General features: G+C 45.2%; 1 protein-coding gene across 12 annotated transcripts; it reads right to left on the reverse strand.

The window, feature by feature from the left end:
- On the reverse strand, positions 1 to 21,470 carry SPACA6 (sperm acrosome associated 6). Of its 12 annotated transcripts, none has more exons than XM_081017660.1 (10): positions 20,570 to 21,470; positions 14,980 to 15,057; positions 12,945 to 12,998; positions 10,664 to 10,732; positions 8,746 to 8,769; positions 8,556 to 8,633; positions 7,534 to 7,637; positions 4,657 to 4,813; positions 1,893 to 2,139; positions 1 to 195 (listed from the first exon to the last, which is right to left on the reverse strand). In XM_081017660.1, exons 1-10 carry the CDS (start codon positions 20,712 to 20,714, stop codon positions 159 to 161), a joined length of 993 nt encoding a protein of 330 aa, XP_080873786.1. In that variant the 5' UTR covers positions 20,715 to 21,470; the 3' UTR covers positions 1 to 158. The 12 variants fall into 12 exon arrangements, with proteins under 12 accessions (XP_080873786.1, XP_080873788.1, XP_080873787.1 ...); XM_081017662.1 differs by lacking the exon at positions 20,570 to 21,470 and adding an exon at positions 15,902 to 16,398; XM_081017661.1 differs by lacking the exon at positions 12,945 to 12,998 and having other exon boundaries at positions 20,570 to 21,468.
- Positions 21,471 to 22,209: the final 739 nt, after the last annotated feature.

The following is a 22,209-nucleotide window of genomic DNA, read 5'->3' on the forward strand; positions in this document are numbered from 1 at the left end:
TTGTCCTTAGAAGTTCCAATGTGCGACCTGGATTATTATTATTCTTTTAATTGTGTCGTAATGGTGGTGTCATTGTTGTACAGTCCTTACCAAGGCACAGCAAAAAGAAGGGGTTGGTAGAGGGGAAGGGAGGAATGTTCTGTGAAGTTCCTCCCAATTCACAGTTTGATGTCTGTAGCCCAGCGATAAATTGTCCTAAGGAGCAAACAGAGAGTTGATGCTTAGTTCAATGGCTGTTCCAAATACTTAAAACTAACATCTCTTAGCAGCTGCTTAAGAGATAAGATTAATCAAGGCTGCATTCTTATGTGGGAGAAAGTGCTCTTGATCTCAAAAGGACCTTTAAATCTCAAAACAAAAAAATGTGTAGGATGTTTAGCCGGCCAAATTTAACCAGCAGAGCTACATGCATTACGGAGCACATTTTTATGTGTTTTTGGCAGCTCCCGAAGATGGGGAAAATATTTCGAAAGGACAACTTTCCCCTCTAACAATGGGAATTGGGTTGGTTAAACTTCCAGGGTTTAACAGATCAAACTATTTTTAAAAACCCAGCTCTTTTTGAGAGATGAGAAAAGTAACCTGAGGTTTCCAAATGCAAAAACGTAGGAATACAAAAGGCTTCTAAAAATAAAAATCTGTTGGGTGAAAAAAAAGCTGCTCTAAAATGCAAGGTTTCAAATATAATGTGACCAGGGATGGATGAAGACCTCTGTTCATCCCTAAGCCCATTCTTAAATTGTTTTAAGCATGTAAGGTTTCAAAGAGGTTAAAACTATGAATGGATGGATCTGTCTGAAAAACATTTATTTATTTATTTGCTTCAGAACTTTGATTCCACTGACCTGAAAATCAGGGGAGCAAAATTCTTTTTATTGAATGGCAAAGCAAGTGTAGCTGATGCTGGACAAATTGGCTACTATTGAGTTGTTTATCGCAGTAATATGCAATAAAATATATTTAATTAGAGTTGCAACTGTTTTGTTTATTAGCCAGCTGGAACTATCTTTTTTTTTTTTTTAATATACCTGGCACTAAATATGTGGTCTTAAGAATTTATTTGCTTATTTTTCGATCATAATTTTTAATATCAGTGCTTTTTTTCCTAAAAAAATGTTTAGGGGTACTCTCATTTTTCTACTCATATTGAAATACTGCCCCTCAATGAGGCCAAACTTAAACAAAATGTTTAGGGGTATGCGTACCCTCAGGGATAAAAAAGCACTGTTTAATATAACTTATTTACAACACACTTGAGATGGTGAGCACCATTCTTCCACTTGTGTCTGAGGAGGGAGGCAAACGCATCTTCTTTGGGTATGCCAACCTTATCTGGAAAAAATCAGGAATGATCTTTTCTCCCCCTTGAAAATGGGTGTTTCTCATATGCAGATTTGAGCAGATTTAATCAGTTCGTTGATCAATGGCCTTCCTATGCAGGTTTACTCTGTGGGGCTAACTCCCTGGTAAATGGGTGTAGTTTTGCAACCCTGGATTTATTTAGTCAGGTGGCAACCTTAGATTTAATCAGTTAGTTGGTTTAAAAGGCAGGTTATTAAACAGATACTAGTTTTAATCAATTGACAAGCCACTGTGAGAGGCTACTGAGCTGACCCTACCAGCAATCTTCTTACATTCCTTGTCCATCTTGTTTTCAGTATTGTCTACTTTTATAGAAGTTGCTCTCCAAAGACTGAAGCTTGGACAACTCTATGTGCAAAACACATCTTCTACCCCTGAGCTGAGGTTGTTTCAGGCAAGGAAACCGGTGCCTCGGTACTTTTCATTTTTATTTGTAAAATGAGGGGAACGGAATGCGAGATAAAATAAAGCAAGTCGCTTTATTTTGGAATCCCAGCCCTCTGTGCAGGAAGAACTGCAACGAAACTCACATTGCTATCATAGTGGCCAGCGTTGAGAGCATGGCTATCCCCACGATGAGGAAGACAACGACCTTCTTGTGGAGGAAGTCTGGCCCAGAGAGAATCTCTTCCAAGGACGGCATCTCTGACTCGGTTAGGTTGGTCTGCACCTCCTCTCCCCATGTTTCGCCCGCAACCTCTACCATCGGCGGGGGGTTCAAGATGGCTTTGAACATCTCCTGCAACTCTTTCTCCAGATGAAGTCTCTTCTCCGTCACTGCAGAGGAGAGGGGAAAGTCCAAGCCACTTAGCCAAATCGCCATTGAAAGACCAACCTTGCTATATCTTATTGAATTTGAGAACATACGAGGAACTTTGCTGGGTCAGGCGAGTGGTCCAGCATCTTGCCCTTACAGTGGACAACCAGATGCCTATAGGACATGCCCTGAGTGCAACAGTTCTCACCCTACTTGTGATTCACAACAGCTAGCATTCAGAAGCATTATTGCCTCAGACCATGAAGGCAGAATGCTGACATCGCGGCTGGTAACCATTGATGGGCTTCTCCCTCCACGACTTTGTCCATCCCCGACTCCTGTGGCAGGGAGTTCCACGGGTTAACGATGCACTGGATTTACCGCTTAGTCGTCAAAACCTCTAAGCGGTTTACGCAAAGTACAAAACACACATTAAGTTACCAATAAAATAATGAATTAGGGAAAAGGTTGGCCTTAAATGGCTAAATGGTTCTGTCATTGAAGATTCCTGTACAGTGGTACCTCGGGTTACATACGCTTCAGGTTACATACGCTTCAGGTTACAGACTCCGCTAACCCAGAAATAGTACCTCGGGTTAAGAACTTTGCTTCAGGATGAGAACAGAAATTGTGCTCCGGTGGCGCAGCAGCAGCAGGAGGCCCCATTAGCTAAAGTGGTGCTTCAGGTTAAGAACAGTTTCAGGTTAAGAACAGACCTCTGGAACGAATTAAGTACGTAACCAGAGGTACCACTGTATCGGGATTCCTGTATTGCAAGGGGTTGAACTAGATGGCCCTCGGGGTCCCTTTCCTAGAATTCTATGATTCTATGAAAAGAAAACCAGGAGTTAAAAATAAATAAATAAACAGTATGAAAACACACACATGCCAGATTTATACGTCTGGGTAGGCTTGCTTAAACACAAATTTTTTTAGCAGTCACTGAAAAGAAGACTGCAATAACACCTGCCTAATATAAATGAGCAGGGAGTACTAAAGCCATACTGAAGGATCAGTTTCTTGCAAGTGTGGAATCAACTTTACATGGCATTTGTCAAAAGGCTTTTTGTACCAATTTGATGTGGCAAATTCAACGTGTTGTTATTTAGTCCGTGGTTGCCAGGTTTTTAGGGAGAGAAACTCCTGTCTATTTAATAGTTGAGCAACAGGCAAAAACGCAACCAATTTTTTAAAAAGTCATTATTTTTTAATTATTTTTAAAGAAAGTCTGGTTTTCTGCCCCTAGCAACATCATGGCGCAGTGCTCAGGGCACAGGATCAAGAATGGGGAGAGCCAAATAAAAGGCTTTTTTGATGAGCAAACGCTTTTTGATGGAGCAATTCTGGTTGAAATCACCCACCCACACAAAAAGGAAAGGGGAGAGAGTCAGGCTCAAAAAAAAACCCCACTCAGGCATGAAACTCTTGCCAGATGACCTTGGAGCTCTCATTGCCTTTCAGCCTTATCCATTTCAGATAAAGGGCAGGATGAACCACATCCTGAAATCTTTGGAGGAAGGGCGGGTTACAAATGCGCAGGAAATAATCAAAAATCCCAAGCACACAGTGCTGGGGAAAGCTTTACCTTTGTATATTATTGTATATTATTGCTGCAACATCATTTGCCTCCTGGCCCTATCCAGGTACAGTGGTACCTCGGGTTACAAACACCTTGGGTTACAGACACTTCGGGTTACAGACTCTGCTAACTCTGAAGTAATACCTCAGGTTAAGAACTTTACCTCAGGATGACAACAGAAATTGTACGGCAGCAGCGGGAGGCCCCATTAGCTAAAGCGGTGTCTCAGGTTAAGAACGGTTTCAGGTTGAGAACGGACCTCCAGAATGAATTAAGTTCGTAACCAGAGGTACCACTGTATAACCAAAGGTCACAGCCACTCCATGCATTGCTTGTTTGTTTGTTAATTCGCCCTTCACCTTGAGGTCCCAGGGCAGGTTAAAGCACAATATTTAAAACAATTTTAAGCAACTTGCAGTCGCAGAAATAAGGTGGGTCCCCCAAATATATATAGCTCTCAAGTGTCAACAGCCAGGGCAAAAAGGTGAGCCTTGAGCTACTCTTACGCTGCTTTCACAGCCATTGCTTCCCAAAAAGAAACTGTAGATTATGAAGACTACTCCAAAATGTCCATTTTTTTTAAAAAACCCTAAACTGGGACTCCTGGGTGAGTCATGTGACCTGTACCTTGCTCTCACCCCCCCAAAAAGTGGGGGTTTTTTTGGTTGGGTGAGAGCACGGCACCCAAAACAACTGCTGAGATCTCACACGAGAAAATGGGATGTCTCATATTTGGGGGGAACTTGGGAGGTGTGGTACTGGGAATTGTAGCTTGGCGAGGGGCAAGCTACAGTTCCCAAGATTCCTTGGTGGAATCCATGCTGATTAAAGTAGTATAAGCGGGCTTAAAATGTATGGTGTGGTTTTGACGTGACCCAAGTTAGTCTAGGCCTCACCAGCCAAAAACAACTGGACTTTTCTGAGGAGCCTATTTGTGCCACAAGCCCCAACTCCTCACCGTTGAGGTAGAAGAACTTCCTGACCAGCACCCCGTCCTCCCCGGCGATCTGGCAGGCGAAAGTGCCATGGTGGGATCCCAGGGTGGGGCGGATAAGGAGGGAAGGATTGAACCCAAAGTTCAGGTCTTGGAAGAGGAAAACTTTGTTGGTTCTGATCTGCAGGTGGAGAAGTGGAAAGAGAAGAGGGGTGAGAGAAGGAAGGAAGGGAAATGTAGTGTTACAAGTCCTAAGCAGTAACTCGGAGCAGGGCCTTTGCTGTGGCTGCCCCTGTGCTGTGGAATAACATCCCTGCTGAGATATGACAGGTGTCCACTATCAGTACTTTCTGGAAACAATCAAGGACATTTTTGTTCTGACAGCCTTTCCCAGATGGTTGAATGGGTCTCTCCTTGTTAGGATTTTGGACTCATTTTAAATATATTTGTTGTTTTCACATTTGTAGCTGCTTTTTATGTATCTTGCTTATGTAAATTGCTTTCAGACAGCGGTTTAGAGGATTCATGATAAATCGATGGTAACAACAATAAAGGGATAGGACAAAAATGACTCTGAATATGGTGTGCCTCTCATGCAGTCATGATTATGACTGTTTTTAATGACGTAAAGCAGCCATGCTACGACTCTTCTCCCTCAGGTGTTTCCTCAGATTCTTACCTGGATGGAGGCGAATCCTGGTGGATCCTCGGAACACTTTTTTGCAATCAGGTGTGGAGAACCTTCTTGTCAAGGAGGAACTGCACACAGGAAGAACTGCATTCAGCTAACTGTTATTCCAAGAGGACCCGCTGTAAGTAATGGCCATGACCCAATGAGACCCGTTCATTCAAATGGGTCCAACTTTGAGTAAAAGTTAGTCGAATGCAACCCATAGTGTGTAGTTGCATGATTTTGTACCCACACCCAGCTCTCCTGAGGAATTTATTTTGCCAGGCAAACCAGCTGTAAGTGGCTGCAGATTGTCTAGTGTGGGGGCTGCTGAACCTTTCCCTTCCCAGCCATTTCTCTGTTCAAAATCACTCCCCCCCCCCCAAATCTTAAGTGAATCTGTCTTTCTCCCTGGGTGATGGAATATAGGGGGACCTGTATAGATTATTTTCTCAAGGAGAAAACCTGGTGTGTGTGTGTGTGTGTGTGTGTGTGTGTCTTTTCAAGTGTGCAGTTCCACTTCAGGCACACAGATATTGCCCTTTCCCTTAGATCAGGAGCAGGGAACCTCAAGCCCGGGGATAGGAGTGTGCGGGTCAAATACTACCCTCTGAGATTCTCTGTTTGGCTTCCAAAACTCGCCTCTCTCCACCCTCCCTCTCCCCAGGCCACATCTGCTATTCCTGCATTGCATCCTCCCCAGCATTTTTTGCTCAGCTGGAATGTGTCCTTCAACTCCGATAATGCCTTTTGCTTTCCTGGATTAAAGAAAGGGAAGGGTGTTTGTAGGAACGAGCCTCCTGCACAAACACAAAATTTGCCTTTCTCGCTCTGTCCACATCTGCCTTTGTCCCCACCGACCAGTAGCTCCAGAAGCCTGCTCAGAAGTCAATGTGGACCTCCAGCTGGGGAGAAAAAGGTTTCTCATCCTTGCCGTAGCCTTTAAACTGTATTTTGAGAGCTTGTGATCGCTTGTGCAGATTACAGAATGTCCAAGGACTATCTGTGCAGGCTTGCAAGGCCACAGAAAAAGTACACCAATGTTCCTGTTCCCAGCAAGCAGGAAGCCAGGTGTCTTTGCAAGTAAACAGGGCCCCCTTGACCTTGACAGCGATGGCTTATTGTTGCTGCTTGCATCTAGGGATCACAGATGCATTGTCTCTAGAAATAGATGGTGGTTCTATGCAGGGCCAGGTTTAGGTTTGATGAGGCCCTAAGCCAGGGGTCTGCAAACTTTTTCAGCAGGGGGCTGGTCCATTGTCCCTCAGACCTTGTGGGGGGGGCAGACTATATTTTTTGGGGGGAAATGAATGAATTCCTATGCCCCACAAATAACCCAGAGATGCATTTTAAATGCAAGGGCACATTCTACTCATGTAAAAACATGCTGATTCCTGGACAGTCCATGGGCTGGATTTAGGTGATTGGGCTGGATCCGGCCCCCGGGCCTTAGTTTGCCTACCCATGCCCTAAGCTACTGAAGGTAATGGGGCCCTTTGTATGTCCAGCTGTCCTTTGACAACAACAAATTGTCACTGTTTTTTGTGTTGAATATATGCTATATGGTAATTTATGGACCTAATAGGTATCTAAAGCCATTTGCACATAACAAATAGGAGCCTACACAACACAAAACACTGTTGCTGTATGTAGGTTTTATTTTATTTGTTTTTTGTCTTATATTTTGGAAATGTACATCCAGGTTTTTTCCTTTAAATTTTTTTGGGGGGCCTAAGCTATAGCTTGTTTAGCTTATATGTAAATCCGGCACTGGTTCTATGAAACGATACCAGACTTCTTGGTTGGTTTCAGAGTCATTTTCAAGACTGTCTTGAGACCAGTCAGTTTCAGCTGCCAGGGGATGATCCTCTTTGCAGACTGAGCGCTATTCTGCTGTGTGAGTATATATATTATTGGGCTACTTACACATACACAAAAGCATTCTCACCCCTCCTCAGGAACACAGTCCTCCTTGCAGTGAGGGCTCCAAACCGTTAGACTTGCATTGGATTTCGTGTTATTTCCGTTGAATGACGATTTGCAGGACTACACCACAAATCAGTGGAGACACACTTGGAATTAATGAAAGCCCTAAGCATGGCTTCATCAAAAACCTTGCTCAAAGCACCTTTGAACAAGGGACATCATGAGGAACATTTAATCTTCTGCTACCTCACAAGCAGGGGGTTTAGGGAGGAGGGCTCCATTTCAACCACGCAAGAGTCACTTACTTCCTTGACAAATTTCCATCGGAAAGTTGCGTCTTCAGGAATCTCAAACTTAACTCCGCAGCTGAGAAGTGTCACGTCCCCTTCAGATTTATGCACATCCTGAACTGGGAGGTTGGGAGATGAGGAATTGGGGAGCGGGGAGGAGAAAGAATCAAATTAATATATTTTTCAGCAGAGCTAGTCAGATTGGGGAAATCATTTCTCATCCTAGATGGTGCTCAGAGACATTGTGGCTTTGTACGCGCTATCCCTTTAAAGCACATTCAAAACATGTTGGGAACTGCCCTGAGATCTACAGACGAAGGTCAGTATACCAGTTTAAGACATCAATAATAGATAGTTTGCTCCTCATGGAGTTACAGTTACCAGCGGTCACAAACTACAGTGCCCAGAATTCTTCTGAGCAAAAGAACATATTTCAAATGTACTTTACACAGGTATGGAATCATCATAGAACCACCAAGTTGGAAGGGATCACCAAGGGTCCTCTAGTCCAACACCCCTGAAATGCACACAACCTAAGTCTCCTATTAAGCTGTGAGCCCAATTTGATGCGCATCATTCACCAGGGCAATGTGGAACATAGGAAGCCCCCCTGAAACATCAAAGCTTTAGTCAGTGGCTCTTTAGGGGTTTCAGACAGGAGCCCCTCCCTATCCCGATCTGTAAATGCCAAAACAAAATAAAAAATTCCTTCCAGTAGCACCTTAGAGACCAAATAAGTTTATTATTGGTATGAGCTTCCATGTGCATGCACGCTTCTTCAGATACCAGGGATTAAATGTCAGGGATTGAACCCACGATTTTTTGGTATGCAAAGCATGTGTCTTACCACTAAGCTATGGCCTTTCCTTATCCTTCCAACTCTACAATTCTACGATTCTCCCCTCCCACATCTCTGTGGTTTCCATAGCTCTCAGTGCAAGTTCCTTCTTGGTACGGTTGGCACAGAATCCTTCCACCACCTGGGCCAGCAAATATCCCTGACCCCGAAAATCAAGGAAGAACCAAGAGGGATGTACTCGGGCAATCGATGGGCAGCGAGCAGTCCACCATGGTGCAAGACGAGCATCGGTACTGGCGAGCCTCTTTCTGGAACCCTGGGAGGAAGATGAAAGAGTGTGATGGGAATAGATGCAGAAGCCAGGGAGGGAAGCTGGAACGGAGGGGCAACGAGGATAGGCTAGGAAAGCGGTAGGTTTGGGCACTCACCACACGGTGGGATGCAGGCTGGAGCTGTACAGGAGGAGAGGAAATTGCATTATTTGTTTGCTTGTTTATTACATTTATATTACATTTTACACTATTGTTGTTACAGTCATACCTCGGGTTACAGACGCTTCAGGTTGCGCGTTTTTGGCTTGTGCACAGCACCAAACCCGGAAGTACCAGAATGGGTTACTTCCGGGTTTCGGTGCTTGCGCATGCGCAGAAGTGTTAATCGCACATGCGCAGAAGCGCCGAATCACAACCTGCGTGTGCGCCGCGGGTTGTGAACGCTGCGGGTTGCAAACGCGCCTCCTGCATGAATCATGTTTGCAACCCGAGCGTCCACTGTATTATTATCCCACCTGTCATCCAATAAGTTCAACTGAGGTGTCGTCCATGCTTCTCTCCCCACCCCCATTTCATTCTCACAACAACCCTGTGAGGTAGGTTGAACCTGAGACAGTGACTGATCTGTGGTTGCCCCGTGGACTTCATGACTGAGTAGGGGACTTGATCTCCCTGATCTCCCAGGTCCTGGTTCAGCACACCACGCCAGCTCTCATCTATTACCCATTTTTTAATTTATTTTTTATTGCAATTTTGCAAGCCACCTTGAGCTTTTGTATTGGATGAACGTATGGGTGGAGAATCTGTAGGCATCCAAACATAGCTGGTCTACAAATTCCCATCCTCCATGCTGGCTGGGGCTGGTTGGAGTTGGAGACCAACAACTTCTGGAGGGCCGTGGGTAAGTCAGCCTTCTTGTAGAAGAACCTATCAACACTGCTGGGTCAGAACAAAGGTCCATCTAGCCTTTGATTCTATTCAAACATTTACCACATGAAGAGGAGTCCAAATGCCCTCCCCTCAAGGGTCAACCCATTAAAAAGTCTTATTATATCACTCAGGCACCACTTCTTGCCTTTATCTATGTGGCTAAACCGCTTCTGGCTGCTTCAGCTCCGCCGCAGGGCAGGACCAGCCGAAATCACATCCCCACTTCTACCCCAGCAATCAACCAGATACTTCTGTGAAGCCTGTGCGCTGGACATGAAAACCTCTCCTGTTGTTTGCCCCAGAGCAATCATTATTCCATTGTACACAGTCTCAGAAACTTCTGGGTCTATTCAGCCTTGTAATTAAGCACTAGCCTGGTAGTGGTAAGCAAGAATGAATTCCATGCAAGTGAGTGAGAAGGTGATGGAGGAGGAAAAGCAATGGAGTGTTCTGTTTTTCCTCTTGTCCAGTGTAAAAGCAAGTGGGTTGCTAGAAGGAAACTGTTGGATCAGGCCAATGGCCCACCTAGTCCAGCATCCTGTTCTGGCCAACCAGATGCCTATGGGAAGCTCACAAGCAGGATCTGAGTCAACAGTGCTCTCTGCACTTGTGATTTCCACCAATTGGTATTCATATATTGTCTCCAACACTGGAGGGAGAGCGTAGCTGGAGCCACTGATAGCCTTTAATCTCCATGAATTCATCGAATCCCCTTTTAAGATTGTCCAAGTAATATCAAAGCAACTCCAGCACCTTTCTCCATGCCTAGCATGGAAACGCAACAGGCTGGTGGAGCTGTCTGGCCATCCTCTGGTAAATATTTCCACAGGCTACTAACTTCTATGGGCTTGTTTACAAGCCTGATTTCGCTATCACATCTAATAGCCACAATAAAGGCTGAGACACCAGCAAAATATTGTGGGACTTACAAGAGGAGATCTACTTGCATTTTCCAGGAACATGATAATGCACCCAGCCAGACAAAACCTACGCTCAGTTAGTCGCGGATGCAAAGCTATCTCCAAGTTGGAGATAGAAAAGGAGGTTGTGTGGTGGAGGGAACAACGTTTGTGGACTCCAAAGAGGGAACAGGCAGCTTTAAGACAGCACCTTTGCCCCGCGTCCAGTTATATCTCTACATTACCTGCTTTGAGCTGTGCCATCTCTTTTTCAACCTGCTTCTCAGCTTCTTTAACTGCCAGGGGATAAGGCACTATGAGGGCAGATGGAGAAGGGTGTCAAGTTATTCCTTTGGATGCAAAAGGCCATCTTGGCAATCAAAATAACCCCACAATTAATGGGTAGTTGTAATCGTGAGCTCATACTATACATGTTTCTATTCCCTTGCTTTGATACAGGCTAATTGGCTGGCTTTGATGCATCTGTGGGCTTGGGATGCTGGGCTCTGAGCCCAGAAAGGGAACTATCTGCAAGATTCGGGTTGTTTGCCACGTATGCCCTTATGGGAACAGCCGGCCCAAGTGACCTATGATGCCTTGTGTATAAAGAATGTATGATTGTTTGCACGGGACAAGCCATCGCCTTGCTGCAGTGTCCGTCTCACAGTCTGTAAAGGCTGGGATACCTGGCAGGCTGATTTGCTGTAAGTCTGCACCTTCTTTAATAAAGTACTGGAATTGATTGCTCTGATGTTTCTGACATCCCTGTACCCAACCACCCCCACAAACCCAACTTTGGGTCTGCGATTCAGAACAGTGCATCAGAAGTTTAGCAGACAACCGGAGTTTGCACTTTGGGCCTGCGGTTCAGAACAACTACAACTCCCTCCAGCCCCAGGCAGCATGGGTAATGGGAGCCGTAATCCAAAACCTATGGAGAATTCTGGACTGGAGAAGGTTGGGCAGCACTCTTTGGCCAATGCAGGATCCATTCTACTCTCCCTGTCCCTTAGAGCCAAGAAACTGGCCAATCTTACTGTACATGGAAGTATCTTTCCTAAGCCCCACCACATATTTCCTTCCCTGAATGTTCAGCCTGGAAAAGAGGAGACTGAGAGGAGATATGATAGCCACCATCAAACATCTCAAGGGCTGTCCCATAGAAGAGGGAACAAGCCTGTTTCCTCCTACTCTGGAAGGTAGGACTCCAACCAAGGGCTTCAAGTTACAAGAAAGGAGATTCCGACGAAACATCAGGAAAATCTTTCTGATGGTAGGAGCTGTTCAGTGGTGGAACCGTCTCCCTCAGAAGGTTGTGGACTCTCCTTCCTTGGAAGCTTTTAAGCAGAGGTTGGATGGCCATCTGTCATTGATGTTTTAGCTGAGATTCCTGCATTGCAGGGAATTGAACCAAACAACCTTTAGGGACCCTTCCACCTCTACAATTATATAATTTTATGATTTCAACGTCTAATCACCTTTCCTACCTTAAATATTCAGACTAATTTCTTGTTCTCCATACATGGGACAGGTGGGGTTTTTAAAAATGGCTTTTCTTTTCTTTTGTTAGGGTTGCAGCATTGCCACCGCTGACATATTTTGGGCGCTAAGGAAGGGCTTATCTCCCCTCCCCTCCCCACCCCCACCTGGCTTTTGATAGACTAAGATGGTGTTGTTTTGTTACCAGTGCACCACAACAAACCTTCCTGTGGCTGTTATGGGGTCTGCTTTGTTCTGTTTTTTTGGTATAATCATGCAATGTATTTATATTTATGTTTTAAATGTATTGTGCATTTGTGGCCATCGCTGACTCCCGTGGGATAGTGAATTCCACAGTTTAGCTATGTGCTTTTACAGATAAAGAACTCTGGGAAAGGAGAGTAGGGACCTTGAAGTTGCCTAACAACAGCCAGCTTCCCAGCTCAAGAACTGAGCAGGCACATGGCTAACCTTTTCAGTTTCCCCTGCTATGGTGAGATGTGGTTGCATTTAAACAACAGCAATTCTTCCCAAAAGTTTATCTGTACACGTGAATTAGGTCCACATTTTAAGGCAGATTTATGTTCTCGTTTTTGGAGCTATGGAAATGGGCACCCAATGAAGCACAAACCAGAAGATTTCCCCCCCTCTTTAGAACCACTGTTCTTTTCCGATATGCATATTTATGTAGCCTGAAATCAACTTAAAGATTAAGCAGCTGAGAATTATTCTACACCGTGCCTTTTTTTTCCTAAAAAAAATGTTTAGGGGTACTCTCATTTTCCTGCTCATGTTGAAATACTGCCCCTCAATGAGGCCAAAATTAGATTCACAAAATGTTTAGTGGTATTCATACCCCTGCGTCCCCCACAAAAAAAAGCACTGATTCTACAAAGTGACAGCCCTGGCTTATTTTCTGCCTTACCCTCTCCCTCACAGTGCCCTCGTGGAACCATTTATAACCCCAATTTGCTTTTTATATTGCAAAGTCTTTAAGAGACATGAACCCTTGAAAGCAATTATGGGTCCGATATTGTGCTGCCTTACCTGAGAGTAAGCCCCCATTGAAATCAGTAGGACATGCTCCCAAGTCCATGGGAGCTGAGGGCACACACAATTTTTTTAAAAGAGCAAGTTCTGTATTGACATGTAAATTTTAGACTTAACACTACAGGAAATTTATTGCGGAAGAAAAGTATATGTACTTGATCAGCCTTCCTCCAACCTGGTGCAGCCCAGATGTTTTAGACAAGTGGTGGCAAACCTCTGGATCAGGAGCCAAATGTAGACCTCTAGGTGCATTTGACCCTCAGAAGTCTCCCCTATCTGACATTGCCTGGCTGTAATGTGTCATTTGACTTTGATAGTACGTTTTGCTTGCCTGGATTGAAGATAGAGAGGATGTGTTCGTGCTGAAGAAAGGTAAACATTGTATTAGTTGTTCTGCCTGCTTTTGCTTCTGGCCCTGCATATCACTAGGTCTCAGATGGTTGCGCAGAACAGAATACAGTCCTCACACTGAAAAGGGTTCCCCATCCTTGATTCATACCATCAAGCCCAAACAGCACTGCCCAGCTGGTCTGGGAGTGGCAGTCCAAGACCCATCAGATGGGAGAATGCTGGATTCTGTGCAGAGATGGGGATGCTGTGGGACTATAAATCCCATCAGGCCTAGACAGTGTGGCCAACGGTCAGGAGTGATGGGACCTGTGGTCCAACGAAGGTCCACAGGTTATCCAGTCCTGCACTAAAGCTAATTCAATGGTCACACAAAGAGAAAATAGGCTCTAATTCAAGGAGGCTTCTGCCATCATCCACACGATAGCCTCTACCCCAATCCTGGGAACAATAGTTTGCTAAGGATGCTGAGAATGGTAGTGCTGTGAGAGGATGAACTACATTTCCCGGGATTCTTGTTTGGATGGAGCTATGGTGCGGATGTGACCTTTAGGGCACGGTTGAATTCTATGTTCTACGTGCTGTGGGTGCTGTGGCATGGCTACTCTTCTAGAGGTAAAGAAAGGTAAAGGACCCCTGGACGCGGGTGGCGCTGTGGTCTAAACCACTGAGCCTCTTGGGCTTGCCAATCAGAAGGCCGGCGGTTCAAATTCCTGTAACAGAGTGAGCTCCCATTGTTCTGTCCCAGCTCCTGCCAACCTAGCAGTTCGAAAGCATGCCAGTTCAAGTAGATAAATAGGTACCACTGTGACAGGAAGGTAAACGGTGTTTCCGTGTGCTGCTCTGGTTTCCATCACGGTGTTCTGTTGTGCCAGAAGCGGTTTAGCTATGCTGGCCACATGACACAGAAAGCTGTCTGTGGACAAACGCCAGCTCCCTCAGCCTGAAAGTGAGATGAGCGCGGCAGCCCCATAGTCGCTTTTGACTGGACTGGACGGTTGTCCAGGGGTCCTTTACCTTTACTCTTCTAGAACATTCCCACTAGCTTTTTAACAAAAAACCAGAAGCCTTCTTATTGGGAATTACAGGTACCAAGCTACCAAAGGACCAGAGAAGACTGTTCACATATGTGACAACACACACACGGATGCCACTAGCTCAGAGATGGAAGGAAGAAACAACCCCAACTAGAGAAGAATGGCAAACCAAGTTGATGGACTATGCGGAAATGGCAAAATTAACTGGGGAGCTCAGAAATCAAGAGGGCAAGAGCTTTAAAAAAAGAATAGGAAGTTTACAATTTATTGACAAAACCATTGTAAGCAGGTTAAAAAATTAGCAGAATTTTAACCACACTGGTAAATTAACGTAAAGTATGGATAATTTGGAAGGATAGAACTTGGATGGTATTGGTATGCAGTTGTAAATATTATTACTAGGACCCATGGAAGGGATGGGGGAAAGTCAGGAGATTCAGAGTAATCTCAATACTGTATTTGGATCTTGAATTTTGTTGTTGTTGTAGGTTTATATTTTTTAAAAAAATTAAATAAAAATATTTTTAAAAAATAAATAAAAAATAGAACATTCCCACTAGCAACCATGAGACCTTGGGAAAGCGTGGGTGATAAATCCAATTAAATATGCAGAGTTCTGTACAGAAGATGGAAGAGTCTATACCCACCCTTCGCCATGCTTTTCTCCTCCAGGGAAAAGATCATTCTGCCAAATATGTCCTTCAGCTTCTCGATTTCGGATGCATCTTGGAAAGAAGATGATAGGGAGCTGTTGAAGGGCCTGGTCCCTTTCCCATTGTAGCTCCATTGGTAGAGCATGAGACTCTTAATCTCAGGGTCAAGGGTTCAAGACTTAGGCTGGGCAAAATATTTCTGCATTGCAAGGGGTTGGACTAGATGACCCTTGTGGTCCCTTCCTACTCTACAAATTCTATGATTCTGGATAGGGGCGGAGCTCGGGAGCGTAGTGTGAGGGTGGCGAATGGCATCTGCTATGTCAGGGAGCTGAACACAAGCTGGGGAACCAAGCAGAAAAATATCTCCAGGGCTACCTGTTCCCTTATGAACCTGCCAATCTGTTCAGATCTTCACCTGAAAGCTTTTCTCCAGATCAGCCCACCTTTGGAGGAGAAGCTGGTGGCCACCAGAGAAAGGGCCTTCTCTGTGGTGGCACCACAGTTGGGGCATTTCCTCCACATATTCCTTTGCCTGGCATCATCTACAATAGCCCAGTTGCCTGGCCAAGTCGGTCACATTTGCCTATGCTTTCAGATAGCTATCCAAGAAACTTATATCAAGCTACCTTATATCGAGCCAGACCATTGTTCCATTTAGCTCAGTATCGCTGACACTGACTGGCAGCACTGGGATAACTGACAAGCTATGGCCCTGTCCGTTAAGATCCGCTTAACGTATTTCTGGCTGCGGACCTTCAGCGAAAATAGCTGAACCCCTGAAACTTCAAGTCAAACAACAGAGATTGGGGAATCCTATAAGCACCCATAAGCATGCACACTGAACATTGCACATGGCAGGTGGTATGTGCAACCACCTCCATTTTGGTCCAGTGCTCAATTGGACGGCACTCACCCACCTGGGTTTTGGCGAAACGCGCAAAGGCCCTTTCCATAATCGGTTGGCAGTTCCCATGCTGGGAAACCCGGTGGCCAAAGAAGTGTTGGCAGACGCGGGCACGTTTTCGTTGGGTGGTGAAGCAGAGAAGGCAAGCTGTGGCCTGTGCAGAAAAGGCTAGCCAGAGGAGCAGGAAATGTATGGGAAGCATTATGCCCAGCCTTCTGAGTGGGGATAGGAAGCCGCTGGAGAAGAACCACACCCAAGGAAAGAACTCTCCAGTGATGTCATAAGGGAGGTCCACAGAGCTGGTTGTGATTTCATGGCTCGCATGCAGAAGGGTAGCTGCAAGAGGGGACCACAGAGGGTCAAAGGTCTTTGCACCTAAAATATTGCATCGCCCATTCATGTGTACCCAACCAACCACTGTGCTCTGCAGAAGGCTTCCTGCCGATGCCATCTCACCCAGCGCATATAATGTAGGCAGTAGGCTTTTAGTGTGGTGGCATCTACCCTTTGGAATCATAAATTGTAGAGTTGGAAGGGACCCCGAGGGTCATCTAGTCCAACCCCCTGCCATGCAGGGATCTCGGCTAAAGCATCCATCACCTGCTAAAGACTTTTTTTAAAAATCCCTGTCCATTCATGTATTGGATCTAAAATTGTTTTATACATGTGTTTTTTCTTGTTGACGATATTGCTGTTAAATTGCTTCAGGGTGTTTCATGGGAAGTGATTCATCAATGAGAAGAGATAATATAAAATAAATAAACTACTCTGAAGTAAAAAACAAAACAAATGTAGGCACCTCAGAAGGTTCCTTATGCTGAATCAGACCATTAGTCCATCTTACGCAATTTTACCCACAATGACTCGTGTTTGAAATAGTTGCATTTCTCTGCATTCAGGCCATAGAATACATTCCTCTTTAAACTGCTGCACTGGCCTTTTGCTTTTTTTCACCGTCTGACTAGACTTCCTCTTCACAGAATCCTAGCATTGTTGAGTTGGAAGGGGTCCCGAGGGCCTTCTGGTCCAAACCCCTGCAATGCAGGAATCTCAACTAAATCATACAAGGCAGATGGCCATCCAACCATGTTCAGTTCTGGGCGCCACAATTTAAGATGGATATCGACAAGCTGAGATGTGTGCAGAGGGTGACAGAGATGATCAAGGGTTTGGAAGGAATCAAGGGTTATGAGGTTGTGGGAGTTGGGTATGTTTAGCCTGGAGTTGGCTATGTTTAGCCTGGAAAAGAAGATTTTTAAAGAAGAAATATTTAAAGGGCTGTCACATGGAAGATAGAGCAAGCTTGTTTTCTTTTGCTCTGAAGGTGGACCCAACCAACGGCTTCTCTGTATGCTTGTTGTTGTTTAAAAAATCAGCCTGAATTTAAAAGCAACTGTGCATTTATATGTGTGATTAAGTATGTATTTGTAAATTTATCATGTTTTTAATATTCTGTTGCGAGCTGCCCAGAGTGGCTGAGGAAACCCAGCCAGATGGGTGGGGTATAAATAATAAATTATTACTATTATTAATATTTTTTCCCTCTCAAAATGCACATTTTGATGTGTTTAAACTTTCAAAAACTGACTTGCAAACTTTGGAGAAGGGTAAACTCAGGTTGGTTGTTCAACTTCCCATCAACTGTTCTGAACCACAGGCCCAAAGGGAGGTTCGTGGGTGTGGCTGGGTGCAGATATACGAAAGAAGTAGGGCATGAATCCGAGGGTCGTGGGTTCGAGCCCCAGGTCGAGTGAAAGATTCTTGCATCGCAGGTGGTCGGGCTAGATGACCCTCATGTCCCCTTCCAACTCTATAATTCTATAAACACAAAGCGGCAAACAGCACTTTGGCCAGGGCTTCCCATCACTCCACCTGACCAGATGAGGCCTTGGATGGCAAATACCAAGTCTTACAGATAGTTCCACTTTCTGGGCTCAAAGCTCAGCACTCCAAGGCCACAGATAAGGATAGCATCAAAGCAAAGCCAATTAACCCACATCAAAGCAAGTGAATATAAACATATAGGAGCTCAAGGTTACAAACAACTACCAATTAATTGTGGGGTTATTTTGACTGCCAAGATGGTGTTTGAAGAGCTACTGGGCATAGCTGGGGGGGGGGGGTGCAGCTGCCTTCCCTAGATCCACAAATATTATTGAAAAGTATTGAAAGTACTCATTTATCTGAGGTTCTGCTCATAGCTGTCAACTTTCAGATTTGAAAATAAGGGATCAGCAGCCTCGAAAATAAGGGATCAGCAGACTCACCTGTCCTGGGGAGCCTCAAAAATAAGGGATCAGCAGCCTCACCTGTCCTGGGGACAGTCTACATGATATCTAACAATCCAGGATAGCAGTGGAAAGCAGCGGGAAATGGCCCTGGAATAAGGGAATTTCCCGCAAAAAAAGGGAAGGTTGACAGCTATGGTTTTGCTCCACCGCCCAGCAGAAGCCTATTTACGGGGCATTTTTACCTGTGATTTCCGAAGAAATGCTCAACAACTTCTTTGATTTATTAAAAAATCAAAAATTCTGGCAACGCCCATGTGTCACCTTTGGTTCAGCACATCCACACATTAAGCAGAGAGAGGTTGGCGGGGGGGGGGGGGAGAGGTAAGGATCAGGTTGTCAATAACAAAGATCCCTCACCTAAAATGGCATCAGAGAGCCGAAGCCGGTTCAGCAAAGGGCAGCCAAAATTATCAAGGGGATAAAGAAAGGTAAGTTTTGGGACGTTTTAGAGGAAAGACAACAGGAGAGGCCATAGCTCAAGGGCAGAACATTGGCTTGGCATACAGAAGGTCCCAGGTTTAACCTCTGCTCTCTTCAGGCAGGGCTGGAGGCAGCCCAAGAGAAACCCCAGAGAGCTTCTGCCAGTCAGTGCAGACAATATAAAGCCAGCTAGACCACTGGTTTGACTTTGTATGTGATGGCTTCCTATATTCCTATGAGACATGATAACCACCATGGTTATGTTCCATCCATACCCTCCAACATTTCTCCGATGAAAATAGGGACGTCCCCTTCCATGATAATTTTACTGTTTATACCCCACACATCTTACTGGGGTGCCCCTAGCCACACTGGGAAGCTTCCAACATATATAAAAACATGATAAAACATTAAGAAACCTTCCCGATACATATCTCATCCTCTTAAAACAAGGTGCATCTTCGTTCTCCTTCTCTGTGCCTGAAACTTCCTTCCTCCCAGGTTATCTCTTCAAGTTATCTCTCTCAAATCCCTTCTCAAGATTCCTTGGGCTTAACAGTCTCCCCTCACACACTCTCTGCCAAGCAAGACAAAAGCCTGAGAATTTGGATACCACCCATTTGATCACACATTAGCCCTGGCAGCGCCGTTGTAAAAAAAAACAAACCCAAAAAGCAAAACAAAAAAAAACACAGAGAGGACTACAACTTCTATTTGCTAAGCAAGCGATAATATGCAAATGTGACCATTTATTTGCATGAAATTTGGCTGTATTTGTGACCTCTCAGTGCTCCGAGCATGGACTGTTTCACCTGCCAGATACTCGCGAGGTATTCCATGGGCATAACTAAGCATCTAGACCATGCGTAGGCAAACTAAGACCCAGGGCCGAATCCGGCCCAATCGCCTTTTAAATCTGGGCTGCAGATGGTCCAGGAATCAGCATGTTTGTACATGAGCAGAATGTGCCCTTTTATTTAAAATGCATCTCTGGGTTATTTGTGGGGCATGCCTGGTGTTTTTACATGTGTAGAATGTGTGCTTTTATTTAAAATGCATCTCTGGGTTATTTGTGGGGCATAGGAATTCGTTCATTCCCCCACCCCCATATAGTCCAGCCCCCCACAAGGTCTGAGGGACTGTGGACTGGCCCCCTGCTGAAAATGTTTGCCAACCCGATCTAGACTCTTGGGAATCCTCGGGAAGTGTTGATCTGCATCATCATCATAATAATATCATCATTTCACCCATTTGACTAGGTTGCCCCCGTCACTCTGGGAAGATTCCAACATATATAAAAACATAATGTATATGTAGCTTTGCAGCTTGGTTTCACATTTCTATAACCTGTTGCATTTGTCCTTTTTGGATAAGCAAAATCTTCCTTTCTCTTGGCTTTCCTATAGCCAGACATTTCTTTCATGACTATCAGTGGCTGGTGGCTCCTAGCTACCATGCACATCTGATATGCTTGAAAGAGGGCTGAAGAGAAACAACTGAGCGGTTGGACTTCAGCCAGCGAAGGTGACGGACGCCTTAAGCTTAAGGAAACCCCGAGGGCCTGGCATTTGTTTTGGGGAAGCAGGTGCTGCCCTACAGACTAGCCCCGTTTGGGTGCTTTGGGTCTGTGGAATCCCAGCGAGGTGCGCCCAGCATCTATTTTAGTCTTTTGGAGAAAAAGGTCAAGGATTTACCCTTATGCAATGGAACATTTCCTCTTTCCCCATCCTCACCAATCTCATCCAGAGGGTTGGGGAGACCCATAGAACAGATTTAGGGGTGCACAGGGGGTAAGTTCTGCTGTACAAGCATAAATCCTTGTTCTGACAGGACGTGTTAGTTGGAAACCATCCCTAACTTTTCATACTCTTAGGCAATTTTGCACGCATTTTTTTTTAATTGCCATTAAGACACTATGGGGACCCAGAATTGGATGGGCTGGACAATGGTTTTATTGTTCACGCACCTGTTCCCCGCAGGTACCTGTTCATTGTGGCCAACAGGACCCCTTGTCTTAAGCACGCTGGTAAAAGCACCAGACCATTTGCTGAAACAAAGACGCCGAGAGAGAATGACGACGACTCTCCCTGGCAAGACGGAAGGTGCCGCATTGTTGGCACTTTCTGTCTATACAGTTATTGCTTTTCTTGGCATCGTGACAGGCGGAAAAGGGGGGAGGCAGAGAGAGAGAATGTGGAAGAGTGGAAAGCCGTAATGGGAGAGAGGAGGGATCTGTAGGCCTCAGACCTCTGTCTCCATGGAAACCAGACAGCTCAGCTTGAAGCTGAGAATATGTCCTTTAAACAGGGAGGAGAGGGAGAAGCAGAGAAGGCAGAAGGTGCTCTTGCCCATGACAGCTAAATCGATAAGAGAACGAATGAGAACACTGATCTGCAAGGCAAGCTCAGCCTTGGACCCTCAAGACTCAGTTCCCAATCTGCATGTCCTTCTTCCCTGCCTCCATTTCTGCGGCTGGTTTTGCACTTCGTCCAAATGCCAGCTCCTTCAATGAACTCCCACCAGACATTTTTAACTTCTTTCCTGTGTGTGTTAAAAACCCAGCTGTAAAAATCCAGTGGCAATTTGCTTTTTGCAAGATGCTTTAAACGGCTCATTTCTTGGTGGTGGTACGTTTCTGCACCTGGGTCTTTCAGGTCTGCTTCAGCAAGGGCTGCTTGGACCCTCAGGAGGGCAGCAGTTCCTCCACTAGAGGCCAATGCCAATCCCCCCTCCCTAGGCCCACACTCCTCACACCGTGTGTTTGCCTAGCTAAAATCTGTCCTCAAATTCTGAAAAGTTGCTCAGAAGGGATATGTGGCCCTTGGGAATGACAGGTTCCTCGCTGCTGCTATAGGAGGAAAAGTTTTTCCCCTTATAGTGCCAGCTCAGTGATACCCTGAGGTCGTCTTTCCCAATGTGGTGCCCTCCAGATGTTGCTGGACTACAACTCCCATCATGTCTGGTCATTGGCTCTGAGGGAGTTGTAATCCAACAGCTGGAGAGCATCAAGTTGAGCCTAGGGCTGGACAAAAGTAATTCTAGGGACTGCTTTTGCAACCCAGGCAAAATTGGGGGGTCCAAGCCAGAACTGTATCAGTTTTGGTCAGCTGTCTGAATGAAGAGGCTGCAAAGGCAGAAGAGAAAGGTTGGTAGTTGTCAGTGCATGTGCTTGCTGTTGCTGTGTGCACCTGTGAAACCAGTAATCACAAAGGATTAATGCCTCCCCCCCCCCCGGAAACAGAACGCAGTGACTGTATACAAAATACTACCTTTCAGATAAGACAGTGTCTGGGGGCTCTCCCATGCTAGGGCAGGTAGGCTTTAGCATAAAAACCAGATTCCACACCTTACTCAAGACAGGCAAGGAAACACTCTTTTTACAAAGGTGCTTCAAACATGCCCAGAGGCAACTTGCATAGAAGTGTTTCTGAAAGGTGTGCTGTTGTTGTTGTTGTTGTTTTAAGCACTAGAGGCAATAAACCAAGGTTTAAAGAAGCCACTTTTAAGGAGTGTGTAATTATTCAATACTGAAATTGAACTTTATTATCAGCAGAAATCAGGCACCTTTTCAAGTGTGGTTATCTTCCATTCCCCTTCACTCAGTGT

This window comes from Podarcis pityusensis, assembly GCF_964106645.2.
Source record: "Podarcis pityusensis genome assembly, chromosome: 8".
Lineage (NCBI taxonomy): Eukaryota > Metazoa > Chordata > Lepidosauria > Squamata > Lacertidae > Podarcis > Podarcis pityusensis.